The following is a 17,045-nucleotide window of genomic DNA, read 5'->3' as shown; positions in this document are numbered from 1 at the left end:
GCAAATGAATAATTCCCGATAAACCTCAAAAACAAAATCCAAAGAATCATGGGCAAGTCAACTTGCAACCCATGAAATACTTGTGGAGCAGAGGACAAGGGTGAGAATGTGTCTCGTATACTGTGTTTGTTGTTGTGTTTATTTTATTATTTTTTTCTTTGAGTGGAGTAACTTTTGTGCGACGTCTAAATTGCTTAATTACACAGTCTGCAAATGGGAAAACTATCGACTGGGTAAATGCCACAGACTTGCTCTCTCACCCTTCACTGAACTGTGTAAGCAAGGGGAAGGAGTGGAGACCAAGTCAAACATAAGAGAGGCAGAGGCTGCGGCAGATAGACCTGGGGAGGGACAGGGAAGGGCACAAGCTGCAGTGTGTGGTGAAGTCAGCATCACCTCCACTCCATTTCCTCCAATTTCCTCCTCACAGGTCCAAGAGCTCTGGTTCCCTCCCCTGCCTCATTTCTCGAGGAGCACCTGCTGTGAAAACTGCTGTGGTTTTAAAACTATCTTAGCTGTGGCTAAGAACCCAGGCGTGCATCTCATGGCTTGGGAGAATCTTAGGTGCCATTCCCGTTCACACCTTACAGACACTCTTCCTTATGAAGAAGCAGCTGCACAGAAACACTGGCCAGTGTCAGCCAACGCACTGTGGCCACAGGAAGTCAAGAGCAAGCTACCTGGATGTGGTAGTCTGAAACAATAAGGTGCATCCTCCAGCATCTTCATCTGGGGAGGAAGCACTCTAAAGCCTTTGGGAGAATGGATGGGAAGGCCTTCTGGCATTCTAAGAGAGGCAGAGTATTTTGTCCCATTCAAATCCATGACCTAGAAAGGGAGGCCATCTTTCTGGTAAAGCGACTAAAATGTGTCTATTAGATGCTCAGCAAACAGCTGCAATGTTTATTGGCATTTTGATTTAGCCTTTTCATTTAGCCTTTCCTCCCCTTTCTTGACACAGATAAGTATAAATTACAGAATCTTTTTCTTTTCTTTCTTTTTTTTTTTCTTTTCCCCCAGGAAGGCGTGGAGCGAAGATTCCTGGCTGCAATTCCTTGTATATAGTGTTTCTTCAGGAGCATAATCTTCTGGTGCTTTTTCATGGAGTTGATGGTGGATGTCCCCAGGACTCCATGAGACGAGGGTTTCCTACTCACTGGGCATGGACAGGCTTTTCCTCCCCTCTCAGCATCACTATGCCTTGAAGGAGAGCTCTGCATCGTTACCTTTCCAGGTTGCAAAAGCGGAGTGTCTGTTGGGGAATTAACATTGGGACGCAGCCTAAATGGAAAGCTCTCAAGACATTTAAAAATACTTCATTTCCCCCCCACCCACCCACCCCAAGAGAGATTGAAACTGGCAAACGTGCCTTCATGGATATAGAAAACATGGATCTTTCCCCCAGTAAATAGCTGTTGAGGGGTCAGATGCTGTGTATAGCTTATTGGGCAGGGGTGTGTTGGGGGCCAGCGTGTGATTCCTTTTTGCTGAAATACACTGCGCAGGTCAGCCCGGTGAACAGAACCGAGAAGAGATGACTATGGAGGATGGAGTGGGTGTGTTATTAGGATACTGCGGCTTGGTTGGGGTGGGGGTGGGGTGGGGGCGTGCGTGTGAATGTGAGAAAGCAAGAGGCATGCCAGGAGAGCGCGGGAAAGATTACTGGGGAGGCAAGTGTACATATCTCTCTCCAGCATCCAGGCTTGCAGCAGCCCCTGGCTGGGTAAGGGGTGTGATGTGAGAGTGGGGTGGGAGGGGGCAGCAGGCGGGGCCTGCCACGTCACTTGGAGAGTGTGTTAAGGAGGAAGGGCAGAGCTGAGAGCTGAGCCTGCTGCTGCTGCTGCTGCTGCTGCTGTTGCTGCTGCTGTTGGGGCTGCTGCGAGTGCAGGCAAGGCTTGGAGCTGTGGTGGGGAGGTGGGTCTCCGCGCTCCGGCGCCGGGGCAGGCCTAGGGCGGTTCCGAGGCCTGCAGAACAGCTCCTGGGAAGAAGGTGGCGGCTGCAATCGCGACCTTGGCTAGACCTAGTTCGGTGGTGGACGTAGGGCGGAGGCGGAGGCCGAGCTCTGGCAGGAGTCTTTGGTGAACCAGAGGGAGGCGCATCTGGCGCTTCGGTACCAGCGGCAGCCTGGAGTCTTGTGCGACTGGAGAAGCGCAGCAGGACCTGGTGAAAGGCAGCAGGTCTGGAGGGCGGACCTGTGGGTCCGGAGCCCAGTTTTAGGTACCATCGAGAGCTAAGCCACGCGTCTTTTCGGGCAGCCAGTTTCACGCGCACGGCAGTTTGCGGGCTCCAGGCATCTCAGAAATCTTGAGCACGGAGGCGCGGCTATTGAGAGCCAGAGCCACATCCCAGACCTAGCCTGGCAGAGAGACCAGCCGCAGGGTTCACCGACCTAACCGCCAGGTCAGAGCACGGGCCCCACCCTAAAGGAGGGCACAGCCGAAGCTGGGAAGCGGGTGCCGCGCTCCAGAGCTCGTGTCGTGGGCGCCGTCCTAGTGGCGGGGAGCGCACCACCGAGGTGACATGAGATCGGAGAAATCCCTGACGCTGGCGGCGCCGGGGGAGGTCCGTGGGCCGGAGGGGGAGCAACAGGATGCGGGTGAGTTCCAGGAGGCCGAGGGCGGCGGCGGCTGCTGTAGTAGTGAGAGGCTGGTGATCAACATCTCCGGGCTGCGCTTCGAGACGCAGCTGCGCACCCTGTCGCTGTTCCCTGACACGCTGCTGGGAGACCCTGGCCGCAGAGTCCGCTTCTTTGACCCCTTGAGGAACGAGTACTTCTTTGACCGCAACCGACCCAGCTTCGATGCTATCCTTTATTACTATCAATCTGGGGGTCGCCTGCGCAGGCCGGTCAACGTGCCCCTGGACATATTTATGGAAGAGATTCGCTTCTATCAGTTGGGAGAGGAAGCCCTGGCGGCCTTCCGGGAGGACGAGGGTTGCCTGCCCGAAGGTGGCGAGGATGAGAAACCACTCCCCTCCCAGCCTTTCCAGCGACAGGTCTGGCTTCTCTTTGAGTACCCTGAGAGTTCCGGACCCGCCCGAGGCATCGCCATCGTCTCAGTATTGGTCATCCTCATCTCCATCGTCATCTTTTGCCTGGAGACCTTGCCTCAGTTCCGTGCAGATGGGCGCGGTGGAAGCAACGAGGGTAGTGGGACCCGCATGTCCCCGGCCTCCAGGGGGAGCCACGAGGAAGAAGATGAGGATGAGGATTCCTATGCATTTCCTGGTAGCATTCCCTCTGGGGGGTTGGGGACTGGAGGAACATCTTCGTTTAGTACTCTCGGGGGTTCCTTCTTCACAGACCCCTTCTTTCTGGTGGAAACTCTGTGTATCGTCTGGTTCACGTTTGAGCTCCTGGTGCGCTTCTCTGCCTGTCCCAGCAAGGCGGCCTTCTTTCGCAATATCATGAACATCATTGACTTGGTGGCCATCTTCCCCTACTTTATCACCCTGGGCACCGAGCTAGTGCAACGTCATGAGCAGCAGCATGTGAGTGGTGGCAGTGGTCAGAATGGGCAGCAGGCCATGTCCCTAGCCATCCTCAGGGTGATCCGCCTGGTCCGGGTGTTCCGAATCTTCAAGCTCTCCCGCCACTCTAAGGGGCTGCAGATCCTGGGTAAGACGTTGCAAGCATCCATGCGGGAGCTCGGGCTGCTCATCTTCTTCCTCTTCATCGGAGTCATCCTCTTCTCCAGCGCTGTCTACTTCGCAGAGGCAGATGACGTTGACTCGCTCTTCCCTAGCATCCCAGATGCCTTCTGGTGGGCTGTGGTTACAATGACCACTGTAGGTTATGGGGACATGTACCCCATGACGGTAGGGGGCAAGATTGTGGGCTCACTGTGCGCCATTGCTGGGGTCCTCACCATTGCATTGCCGGTGCCGGTCATTGTCTCCAATTTCAACTACTTCTACCACCGAGAGACGGAGCAGGAGGAGCAAGGCCAGTATACCCACGTCACTTGTGGGCAGCCTACACCGGACCTGAAGGCAACGGACAATGGGCTTGGCAAACCTGACTTTGCCGAGGCTTCACGGGAACGGCGGCCCAGCTACCTTCCGACTCCACACCGAGCTTATGCAGAGAAAAGGATGCTCACTGAGGTTTGATGGATGCGGGCAGGCCTGCAGGAAAATGGGAGCTCTGAGCAAGTCATCTCTCAGGCTTCCTTCTCATGCTCACTACTCCCGCCTTAGCTCCAGAGGACCTCGAACCCCCTCCCCCTGTACACAGTATATGGCATCCTGGACCAAATATCTGGACTGTAGACTGTTGCTCAATCCTCACAGCATTCGAGGTTTCTCCATCTTAGTGACATTTTGGAAATTTCAACGGTGCCACCCAATCATGCCCATCAGTCATGTGGATGAGATGCACATTTCTGACTAACCTTCCCTCAAGACTGAGTTTTCATGCCTGGGTCTTATAATATCTCTAGGAATGGTAACACCAATAGAATAGGAAGCAGCTACACTCAGGTCCCTTCTTTAGTGTCCTTTGCTTTGGGTCATGCACTTTCCTTAGCTTCTGGTCACTTGGTCATTGGCAGAATCTGGAGAATGGAAAAGATTTCAGCTTGCCATTTTAGTGCCCTACCCGTCTTCTGGCTGGTAGAGCTATTAGCTGCACAGCTTTGAAAGATGTTCGTGGCTAAATTTGGATGGAATTAGAAAAAATACTACCCAGCTGGATTAATTGAAGGACACGAGGGTCAGTTCTAGACCAGTGGGGGCCAGTGGATTTCTCTAGTTGTGATCTGTCGCAGGAGACGCTGGCAGGGGTCTATATTAGTCCTCACCACTCTGATTCTCTGACTCCTTTGAGCTTCCAGGAAGGAAGCTTTCTCAGAGCCAAGTTCTTCTTATGTGCAAAGCGCCTTTGTGTGCAGAGGAACTGGAAAATCGAACCATGGAGACAGGAGAAAAGGCTGACCAGAGCCAAGGGACTGGCTGGATCACATATCTGGAGCGAGGTGCCACTTAGCAGAGACTGTTACTTAGAACAGACAGAGGGACTCTGCTGCAGACAGCAGTCAATTCTCCCTGATTAGCCCAGACCTAAGGTATCCTCTTACCCTTCTTCCTGGGAATCTGGGAATCCTTCCTAGGATTGCAGATGGATTTGATTTTATAGAACGTCAGCCGTAACCTACAGACAGGTGAGTTCACACACTGAATGCCAGCATAGCTTTCCTCTTATGCCACGGGCAACAGCCTTTGGTCGGGAGCCAGAAACAGGCATGGTCATTTTGTTGGCAGCCTCAGTTTTGCTGAGTCAAGCAAACGTTTGTCTGCTCCGCTTTTCCTTTTGGAGCTGCAGCATCTGGCCTGCTCCAACTGCTAAGGTAACTCAGTGGTTCCCACTTGGACCAAGCCATCTTCTCCCATTGTGAAATCACTGCCACCCTCCCAGCTGCCCACTGCTCCTCCTCCCCAGTAACATTGCCATTTAGTTTTGCCTTTGATAAACTGTGATACACTGTTGTCAGTTCTCATGGGTACAGTTCTGAAACTCAAAGGACTGTTAACATGTTTTTAATTTTATATTAGGATGCTTTAAGACTCTTTGAAGGGAATGTTTTTTTTTTTTTTTTTCAAAAGATTTTCCTCAAGAGCAACTTAGGAAGGAGTGACCTTGACGGTTGACTTGAGAGGCCACTGTGGCTCCAGTGAGTGACAGGTCACAATCTGAGTTTGGCCACAGTTTTACAGGGTAACTCATGGTCCCTCTTTGTGCCTCAAATTCCCCCACCCATTAAATGAGAACATTAACGTCTTCCCCTCCCTACCTCATGGGGAATTATCAATAAACTCACCCAGGAAGGTGGGGAAGAAGCTATGCAAATGTGTGAATTATAGTAATGGCTTTGCATTTTAGTTCGTTATACTGCCTGCCTATCTCTCAAAGGCAAGGCCTTATCCCAGAAGTTTCCACCATGGATCCAAAGCCTAAGACTAGGCCATTATAGACCATCGGCTCTCTAAGTCTCTCTTTGGCATTTTGGGCTGGGTCTCCATCCTTTCTCTCACCCTTTAAAATGGAGTGTATTCTTGCATCAGACTTGGTGGCCAGAAGTCACATTTCCTGGGAGCTTGACTTCTCCCAGCCTGCAACATAGTGAAAGACTGAAATGTTTAAGACTCAGAGATCTATTCCAAGGCCAGTAAGAAAGTACTTTCTGTTTCCAATGATTTTAGTTACTCCATGCCCACTCCAGTGGCCAAAGGGACGCCCCCCCAGCTGAGGGTGGATGAGGGGACATGTGTGCATGGACCTCTGTGTGTGTATATATCGTCACCCTCACCACTGTCCCTGTCCTTATGTAAACATTGCCTTTTCAAGTCAGAGCATGCCTAAAAGTAAAAGATTTGTGGAGAGCCAGGCTCTCCAGGGACTCTGGTTGCTGTAGCAACCTTCCAGACTGTTCTCTCTACTGATTTGGGTATCAAGGGAGAACAGACTACATATCCCAGCTTCTCACATGGGAACAACTCCAATCTATTGGTTTAGGCATCGGCAGAACTAAAACAAAGACTCAGGACCTTTGACAATGTGGAGGAAGTAAATTCTCAGCACTTCCTGCCTAGATCTTTCTTTCTGGTTCCCTATCTGGTCACTGAAGCTGCCACATCTTACCCGGAGTCCTCAGAAACTTGAATGCTTAAGAACTGCCCAATTCAGCCAACAGCAATGTTAAGGTTTTTCAAAAGGAGACCTCAGAGAGGGGTACAAAATATCCCCTTCATAGCAGCCAGACTGGGCCTTGAGGACACGGATGACACCAGTCTGAGGTGTCATGGTATTCTCATCTCAGACGAAGGCTCTTCCCAGCCCTAAGAGAGGCCAAGAAGAAAGAAACTCCTTCCTCCCAGGGAGCAGTATTGCTCCTGGCAAAAATTACAGTAGTGGTTCTTAAGAGGTCGCACAGAAACTGAGAGGCTGTGACTCGATCGAGTTTTTGTGGAGAATTTTGTTCAGTGAGTTCTTCCTGCTTCTGAGCCTCCGTGTGGACAATGTAACCTTATCATCGAGAGAACGTGGACCACTGTGTGCTGCCTCAGCAGCTGGAATAGGATTACAGCTGCTGGAGAAGTTGGGGTTCAAGCCATCTCAATGACTGATGGAAGCCAGTGGGGGCTCCCAGAGGACTCCCTGGGACTGCCAGTTTCTGCTTGGGATGAGGACACTCCTCCTGCCTAGCATCCCGGAGGAGCAAGGGACAGCTGACCTTCCTTGCCACTAAGGTAGGTCCCCCAATAGAGGTATTTCATCCCTGACCGTGTAGGGATGAGGATGGGCTTAGTGTCTGGGGAAAGCCGATTTTGTTGTCCATCTTTCCTGTTGCGTGGTTTTGTCTGCCTTCATCTGATTCTATTCCTTTTGTTCTGTCTCTCTCTCCCACTGATTTTTCTCCATATCTTCTCTGCATCCTTCCTTTCCTTCCCACTGCCTTTTTTCCTCCCCTGATTCTCTTCTTCCCCATTTAAAGGTCATCTTTCTTACATGTATATTTCTATCTCCTTTCTCCTCCTCTCCACACCTTTTGGCTTTGGGGATCCTCCTCAGCATTGCTGTGAGGACAATACCTTGGACTACAGGATAGCTGTGATCCAGGCTTATGCCAAGAAGTCTCCTGGGTTTCCTAGAGTACCATATTTCCCTTGCACATTCTCTGTTCCTGGAGGGGCTGCACTTAAACAATCTGAGGAGATTCTATTCCGTTAGTAAAATGTCTTCTAGAAATTTCTTGAGCATGAAAATGCTAAGATAAAAGAAAGGCGGCAGGAGAAAGATGGTGGTGAGAAACAGACAGACAGACAGACAGACAGACAGACAGACAGTGAATATGAATCTCAGATACTCAGCCATTTAGCACTGGAGTATGTTCATCTTAGGGTCCTTCAACCTTGGGAACTTTGCAGAGAGGTTGTAATCAAAGAAATTGTAAACAAGGTAAAACAGAGAAAATTGGACTAGCCTGGAGAAAGCCTTAACTCGAGGCAGATCCCATATCTCCTCTGCACTCACATGAAGGCTTGCTCAGCCTCTGGCTGGCCCCTTGTGTGCCTAAGGCAGAGCAGGGAGAAAAGTCACCAATCCTGGTGGTGTGAAGTACAGGGGACACTTCTTGATGTGGAAGGCCAGGGTTTACTGGCTAGTCCATAGGGAGAGTGTGTAGACTGTCCCTGTCCTGGAGCATAGGGTGAAGTCCTCTCTTCATCAAGATATCCTGGTGGCCATCAAGACATGCCAGGATCAACACAGGCTGTTAAACCAGCACCAGAGAACTTTTGAGGGTGACGTAACTGCTCTAAAACAGATGTATTGATAGTCATATGACTTGGATGAGGGAGACAGGAGCCTGATAACCCAAGTCCTCTTCTGACCTGGGACAAAGGCCTGGTTTTGTAAATCAAAAAGGATAGACCATGCATACCATCTGGATCAGAGCAACAGTTCTTTTTCTTCTGCCACATAGGCACACTTCAGATCTATCCTGTAGCTGCTCCTTGCAGCTGTCACAAAATGCCAAGAAGTGGTGTGTGTGTGTGTTGTCTGCGAGGGCTCTGTGAGGTACATGTGTCTGTGTTGTGATGTGGATGTGAGGATGTGTGTGTGGTGTGTGGCATGTGTGTATGTGATGTCTGTAGTATTTGACATGTATAGTGTGTGTGTTGTCTCTGTGAGGTATATGTGTAATATGTGTGGTGTGTGAGGTAGATGTGTGTGTGTGTGTGTGTGTAGTCTCTTAGGGGTGTGTTTATGTGTGTCTATATTGTGGGTGATGTGTGTGTGTGGAGTCTATGAGGTCTCTGTGAGCTGGGGGTGTGTCTGTGGGGTTACTGTGTATGTGTGTTTTGTGTGTGGTGTATGTGTGTGGGATGTCTGTGGGGTCTGTGTATGTGTGTGTATATGTGGCATGTGTATGTATGGTGTATGTAGTATAGGTACCTTTGTGGTATATATGTGGCATGTGTGGGGTATGTGTATGTAGGTCTGTTGTGGTATTTTATTTTGGCTTTCATGAGATTTACATGCCTACTATTTCTCTGAAGATCCATCAGGCCATTCTTTGGTGAGCAGGTACTGCGTGCATCACAGTATACAGAAGTAGGGTCAAGGACTTCCTATTTTCTTTCTGAACAAAGCAACCCCATAATGCTCCCTGAACTGCCAAATCCTTGCATCTGTAAGCATCAAGAACTAAATGTAGTCATTCTTCATCTGCTTCCACTCTTCCCCGAGGTCATCGCTAACCCTCATTAGCCCTGCGTGACCGGAGCTGGCAGTCCTCTAGGCTTTGGTTAAACTAAGGTGGTCAGAGTTAATCGTACTTTTCATATTGTCTACAAGAGCTCAGCCTAGTGTCCCTTTGGATTCCTGGTGCCTATAGGGCCTTGTCTTTCTTCCTCTGAGCCTTTCCCTCCACATGACACCTCTCATTCTACAGCTTGTCTTCGGCACTCAGTTCCTCGAGTCTCTGATGCAGGCTTTGCTGGCGGTGCTATTCCTCTCACCTTGCATCTCTATGTAAATGCCAAGAAAGATTCCGTTCCCAGGAGACCTCAGGCTCCCTGAACCATCTGGCTGGAACTGCTGCCTTAACTGTGATTGGTCTTGACTGTGTGTTATTGCCTGAGGAAGGGAAGCGTGTTCTTCTTCTGATGTGTCATGGTCACTTACAGGAGGAAGAGGAATTCATGCATTCAGCTGTAGGAGTCACTGCCCCACCCATCCCCCTATCTCTTTTCGACTCCTCTGCACAGACACCTCATGGCAGAATGAGGCCTGGAGCCCAGGGCTTTGGAGGGAGGACACATATTGCCAGACACAGGCCACTGGGATGCGGACAGATGGGCGCCTGCTTCTCATGCTGTTGTTTTCCTGCTCTGGTCTGGAGGGCCTCATGGGACTGGAGATGGTGATGTTTTCATGTATCTTTACTCTGAACTGGAGAGAGTGGCTCCTCTGGTCTCTAGTTCCCTCTTTGTCCTCAGGCCCTTGTTTACATAGCTCCTGCAGAGAGGGTGTTGACTTATTCTTAGTATAAAAGGGGGAAAGAGATCCACTAGTCAGAAACTCAATGTTAATGCTGGTCTAACCTTGACCTCTTTGGGGCCTGTCTTGCTCAGGTTTATGACAATATTTTTAAAATATAACTCTAACCTCATCACTGAGAGTATAGAGGAATTTCCCTGAGTCAAGACCACAGACCCATGGGTTCAACTGTAAGATTTGCTTTCCACATCCTTCTAGACACCTCTATGCAGGCACTCGCCCTTAGAAACCATCTTGGAACCTTAGGGCCGCCTGCTGCTGGCTGCACAGAGTGCATTTAGACCTGGGCCCTTAAAAGAATGCAAAGCCAACATTTTGAAAGGAAATTGCAGCCACTCAGCCTGCTAGCTGCTATTTTTGACGTGCTTGCTGTTCTCTGGGGGCTTGACAACCACTGTCTCCTGGAGACGAACCTGCTCCCAGCAGCAGCGGTGTGCTTTGGGAGAACACACAGTATGACTGTCCTGCAGCTGCAAGCATCCACAGAGCTCTGGCTGAACTCTGAATACCCTTACCCTTTCCCGAGGAAGCGGAAGGCACTCTGCAGCCTCCCAAGGGTAAGGAACCCCAATGGTTCTTGCCATTCACAATCTTCTGAAACCTAGGTGGGGCTCTCTGGGGCTCTTTAGAGTAGTGGTTCTTAACCTTCCTAATGCTGCGACCCTTTAATACAATTCCTTAGGTTGTGGTGACCCCAACCATAAAAATAATTTCCGTTACTACTTTATTACTGTAATTCTGCTCCTGTTACGAATCGTAATGTACACACCTGTGTTTTCTGATGGTCTTAGGTGACCTCTGTGAAAGGGTCCTTTGACCCTCCCCCCACCAGAAAGCAGTCATGACCCACAGGTTGAGAATCACTGCTTGAGAACCACGTGGTGATGAGCCAGGGGTTCAGGTTTAAATCCTTCCCTGCTGTGTGACACCAGGCAAGTATGAAGCTGTCCCATAACTCAGTTTCTCTTTCTGTTACAAGAGGGATAATAATAACATTGATCTGATCGGGCTGTTCTTAGGACTGAATGAATTAATGCGTGCAAAGTGTTTAAAAGAGCAATCTCTATTTAAAGACTGAATATTGCGGGTTTGGAGAGCGGTTCAGCAGTTAAGAGTACTGGCTGTTCTTCCAGCAGACCTAGGTTCAATTCTCAGATCCCACATAGTGATTCATAGCTTTAACTCCAGTTGCAGGGGATCCGACACCCTTTTCTGATCTCTGCAGGCACCGAAAACACACATGATGCACACACGTGCAGGCAAGTCATCCCGTAGGCATAAAATAATAAAAAATCAATATGGATAATTTTGATTATTATATTTCTGCATAATGAAACAAGATAGGTAGGTAGGTAGGCAGGCAGGCAGTTGAGTTGTCCTCTTTGGTGAGTAAGAGAAACTGAGGTAAAGAGAGGTTATGACATATTTAAGGGTCTGTAGATATGTGGGATTCACTGCCAATGTTAGAGGGCAGAATGCATGCCTGGGTGTTTCTGGTACTGAGAGAGAAAAGCATGTCTGTGTTTCCTGAATCTGTGTAGGTTTTTATTTGCCCACTAGTGTATCTGTGGTAGGAAAGCTGCAGGTAATAATGCTTTTTCCTACGGGCTTGGAAAGCACATGAGCTCTGTATATGTGTCTGCATCTTCTTCTGTGCCTCCACCTGAGTGTACATCTGTATCCTTATGTACCTGCATCTTAATCTGTGTGTCTGTCTGCATCTGCACCTGTGTCTCCATCTGTTTCTGTCTGTATGTGCACCAGCATGTGCATCCATGTCTGTGTTTGTTACTGTGTCTCTGTTTGTATCTGTCTGCATCTGCACATGTGTCTCCTTCTCTGTCTGCATCAGTTACCGCATCTCTGTGTCTATCTGCATGCATATTTGCACTTGCATCTTTATAGCTGCCTGCATTTGCGACTGCACTCTGCACCTGCACTTGCATCTTTATATCTGCCTGCATTTGCGACTGCACTCTGCACCTGCATTTGTATCTGCCTGCATCTGAATCTATGTCTGCATCTGTGTCTGTCCGCATTGCCTGCACCTCTGTTTGTATCTATCTGCATCTATATCTGCACCTGCATGTGCCTCTGCTACTTCACCTCCGTCTGTAATGTATGCCTCTGTGTTTGTCTGCATCAGATACTGCATCTCTGTCTGTATCCATCTTCATCGGTATTTGCGATTGCGTCTGCGTCTGCACCTGAATCTGTGATCAGTATCTGCATCTGCCCACATCTCCCTGTACATTCACCTTAGATATGGAACTTCCTCCTTTGGAGCCCCTTGTGACTGCGATCACCATGACCTCATCTATACTCTCAGCCACCCTCAGGCTTCCCTGACCATTCTGTGCTTGGCTGATTGGCAGCCTTTAGCATCCATCTCTATCTAAGACATGCTTCACCTTCTCTGCCCTCCTTTAAGATGGAGCACACAGGGGATTCTGCAGCTGGAACTAACTGGCTTACCATTTGCTTGTCTCTATTTGGGAGCTTTAGCTCGGGGGTTGGTGGTGTCTGTCATACACAGCTTAGGATGTTCTGCCCACTGCCAGTTCCTCCATCCCTGCCACTTCTCATGAGGGATCCAGCCTAGAGCAAGGGTGTATGCCTGCCCTTCTGTTTTCCGATTAAGAGCAGCATGGTTTGTTTGCCTTCAAAGTTGAACTTGAGTCTGCTCCTCATTTAACCTCACCAAGCTTCAGTTTTGCCATCTGCAAAACAAAGAAGCTAACACCAGTAGCCTCTCAAGGTAGTATTATGAGACCCAGATGACCCTGCCAGTTAAAGGGAGTAGCCAGCTCTGACTACTTGAGAGGCCCTCAGTGACACTGAGCGAGAGGCCGAATTGGGGGCAGGCAGGGCACTCATCCTCAAAGGAAGACAATGTCCCTGGTGACTGCAACTATTTCAATAAACTATGATATGTATATGTATATACACATGTATGCATATATGTATATATTCTGAGTAGTTCTTGGTTATACCAGAAGGCTGTTTGCTTAAGGAGTCACAGCAGAATTTCTTAAAATAATTTTTCCTAGGATGTGATCTCATACACAGAAATGTGCCGATGTATCTTGGAAGACTGGGGTGGGTAAAATAAGAGTCTTTTTAAAAAGCAAACTTGTTTCTAACTAAACCCAGACGGAGGCCTCTTCCTTTCCCTACCCAAGCCGCACAGGGAACAGTTCCAAAGGTTTGTAGCAGACGGGGGGGGGGGGGGGGGGGGGTGGGGGGGGTGGGGGAGGTGGGGGTGCGAGAGCTGGAGGGGGTGGCAAATGTCTCATGTAAGGAAGAGGAAACCGAGGCAGAGAATTGAAAGGGTTAAATTCAGCACTGCAAGACCCCGGGGCAGAGATGATTCCGGGACTCCCAATTGTTATCTGATCCCAGCACCTTCCTATAGACAAGGGAAAACCAAAGGAAAGACTGTGTGAACTTAAACAGAAGTGAATAACTTTGTTCCTCTCCCACCTAGCCATACTATTGGCAGAATGACCCATGGGAATATACTGATGTGATTTTGAATTTCATCTTTCCCTTCTCCCTTCCTGGCAGGCCTGGCTGGGAAATCTGCATCCGACAGTTGCTTTCTATGCTACAGAAGAGTTAGATAGTGTTGCTCTGGGAGGACTAGCCTTATTCAGCACTGAGGTCGGGGGGGGGGGGGGGGGTGAGGAAGCCACGAGCTGGCTTCCACTCTTCCCTGTTAAGAGTTCCTTTAACCTTTGAGCCTGGGGTTTTCGGTTAAATTTAGTGGTTAGTGATGTGTTTATAAAAAGATAAAGAGAAAGAATAAATAAAACGGGAATGTTCTGTGGAGGTGTGTGGTGAGGTATGGGGAAGGGGATGTTTCATCGTGCCCATGCTGAGGCATCTCTTCCCCCTGAGGGACCAGGTATAGTACACAGGTATACTACACACTGGTATAGTAGAGAGAGGGAGAGAGAGAGAGAGAGAGAGAGAGAGAGAGAGAGAGAGAGAGAGAGGCGGCCATGACCACATGGAGAGAGGGGGAAGGGAAAGAGGAAGGGGCAGGGGACAGAGGAATCAAGAGAGCAAGAGAGAGAGGAGGGGGCAAAAAGCCTCTTTTATAGTGGGCCAGGCCTACCTGGCTGTTGCCAGGTAACTGTGGAGGTGGAGTTTAGACAGAATGCTAACAATTAGAGTGAAGGAAATAGAGATGGGAGATCAGGAAAATGAGTGGTTCTTAGAGATGCCTATTTGGGAGATGAAGGAAGGAATGAAAATTACTAGCATTTTATCCAGGAGCGTGATTATCTGCTGAAGCCCTGGGAGGCAGAAACCAGCTTCTAGTTGCTTCCTTGTGCTCCTTTGCTTGAGAAGAAGGAGGGGGTGTTCTTGTTGAGTTACAGATCTTCATAAATCACAGGACTGGGGGGGGGGTCAGGAAAAATAAAGCTTCCAGAAGCCATGGCGGCTGAACTATAAATCAGAATGACTCTGGGCTGCTTTAAGGTAATTTGACTTTGCTGAAAAGAAAAAGAAAAGTCTGGAAAGACAGAGAAGATAGTTTGTGTTGGCCACAGAAGGCTGCTGTCTGTGCTTCATGGCAGAGAATGTTTACCCACCTGTGTGGACCAGTAGGAGTCCAGCACATTGCCCTGAATGCAGGTGTCTGTTAAATTTATCCGCTTATGCATCCATTCACATAACCCCACATGTATCCTTCTGGTACTTGATGTTATGGGACTGCAGAAGTTCCAAAGAGCCACTGTGGGGTGTCTATCCCTTATGAGTGGTCCTAAAGTGTCACTTTTAGTTTATGGGCCAGATACGACATAACTTGAAGAAACAGTGCTTTATACACAGGTCTAAAGTTTTGGTGTCTTTCTTTTGAAGGACAAGATGTCTGGCCTTGTAGGTCCTGTGTTCAGCTTGCTAACTACCTGGGAGGAGCTGAGACTCCCAATGATATCTTTACAAGTTTTCACTATGTTCCAGTAATGCCAGAGCTGAGGCGTTAGCCCACAGGCTTTTGGAGAGCATTAAGATACAAACTGTAAGAGATGGAAGTCATGTGTACCTTCAGTCCCAGCGCTTAGAAAGTAGAGGTAGGAGGATCAGAAATACAAAGTTATCTTCAGCCACATGTAAATTTAAGTTCAGCCTTCACTATGTAAGATCCTGCCTCAAAAACCAAAGCAAAAAACAAAAAAAAAAAAACAAAAACCAAAAAAAAACCAACAACAACAAAAAAAAAAAAAAAACAAAAACAAAAACAAAAAACCAGACAAAACAAAACCTCCCCAAAGCAAAAACAAACAAACAACAAAAGCAAAATGAATAAACAAAACCCCAGGGGCCGTCTGGGGAGATGTCTCAGTTGGTGAAGTGTCTGTTATTCAAGTACAAGAATCTGAATTTGGTCCCCAGCACCCACATTAGAAAATACCTACTACAGGAGTGTCTACTGTAATCCCAGCGCTAGGGGCAGAGACAAGCCGATCCCTGGGGCTTGCAGGCACAGGGTCCTGGGTGAATTAATGCACTCCAGGTTCATTGAGAGACCCTGTCTCAAAAATTGAAGTGAATAGTGATGGAGAAACATACTTGGCATTGGCATCTGGTAAACACACACACACACACACACACACACACACACACACACACCCCACAGATACAAACTGCAAACTATAGCACAGGCCATAACAAAACAAGACAGACAGTGCTTGGTCATTTCATCTTTGAGAGTTACCTTCCACTTGCATGAAGTCAGGTTGTAAGAACCCACCAGTCCATTCCTGCTGCCCAGGTCAGACACGGATTATGAACAGGGACTCAGAAGTGAGAGGGAGTGCATTTCCGAGATGAGGGTTGGCACTCGGTACCCACCTGTCCCATTCTGTGTGACGTCATGCTAATCCCTGGCTTCTCACTTGCCTCTCTGCCTAGGGTGTTTGCAGTTGCCTTTCACTATGTCGTGTTTTGAATATGAGATGCCCCTAAGGGCCTCTATTGTGGATGCAGGTGATGTGAACTTGAGGAGGTGGAGCTCTGGAAGGCTGTAGGGAGTAAGTCACTCGGGGGATGTGTTTGAAAGTGTATACGGCTGTGACGTCAGGGTGTTCTATGTTCTGTCTTACACGGTATATCCCAGCCCCGGTCCCGTTCTTTCTATGTACTTCCTGTCTACCACAAGGTAAAACAATGTCTGGGCCACACAATTCTTTCTGTCCAAGTGCATGAGGCCAAGCGTCCAAGGTCTGAGCCTTCTGAAATGTGAGCCAAAAATGAATCTTTCCTCCTTTGGACTAATTCTCACACATGTAACTAATACACGCCTTCTGGTGAAACCTCCTGTTTTGAACTTTGTTGCCCAGAAGTTAAATGGCTGCAGGGTTGTCACTGTCCCAGCATAAGGACCTCAAGAGGGAGGTAAAGGCTCTCCCCATTTTTTGCTTTACCTATAATTTTATTAAAATGATTCACACCTAGGATATGAAAGGACAGATGAGGCCAGAGTCAGTCAGTGATAAAGCCTTAAAATTCTGAGAGGAACTGACATGTCAAAGTCATCTTTCCTCAGGGACTTCTTTCGTTCTTGAAAGCCAGAAAAATATTTACTCGTAGGGCAGAAGAAGTTAGACCAGCTGGTATAAAAGAAAATCCACCATGAGCCTTCATTCAGTACGTGTCTGCCTCAGTTTCCCCAGTAGGTATGTGTTGGCTAATTTTTGTCAGAAGCTAGAGTCTGGGACGATGAAACTTCAACTGAGAAAATGCCTCTGTCACATTGGTCTGTAAGCAAGCCTTGACTGACAGTTGATGTGGGAACTCCCAGCTCACTAGGGGCAGGACCATCCCTGGGCAAGTGGTTGCCTGAGAAAACAGGCTAAGTGAGCCATGAGATCGAGCCTGTAAGCAATTCCCATGCCTTGTGCTTCAGTTCCTGCCTTCAGGTTCCTACCTTGAGTTCCTGCCCTGATTCCCTTCATAATGGACTGTAAGT

General features: G+C 48.7%; 1 protein-coding gene across 1 annotated transcript in view; it reads left to right on the top strand.

Moving 5' to 3' along the window:
* The first annotated feature begins 1,758 nt into the window (after nt 1–1,758).
* Kcna6 (potassium voltage-gated channel subfamily A member 6) overlaps nt 1,759–17,045 on the top strand; it is a 32,082-nt gene continuing 16,795 nt past the window's right edge. Inside the window, exon 1 of the mRNA XM_034512085.2 lies at nt 1,759–7,248. Within this exon, the coding sequence (XP_034367976.1) occupies nt 2,521–4,113 (1,593 nt within the window). The 5' untranslated portion in view covers nt 1,759–2,520 and the 3' untranslated portion in view covers nt 4,114–7,248. The remainder of the gene's footprint in view (nt 7,249–17,045) is intronic.

The sequence above is a fragment of the Arvicanthis niloticus genome, chromosome 9 (genome assembly GCF_011762505.2).
Source record: "Arvicanthis niloticus isolate mArvNil1 chromosome 9, mArvNil1.pat.X, whole genome shotgun sequence".
In the NCBI taxonomy this organism is placed as follows: domain Eukaryota; kingdom Metazoa; phylum Chordata; class Mammalia; order Rodentia; family Muridae; genus Arvicanthis; species Arvicanthis niloticus.
The sequence above is the reverse complement of the archived record's forward strand: the minus strand, read 5'-3'. Positions and strand labels throughout refer to the sequence as shown.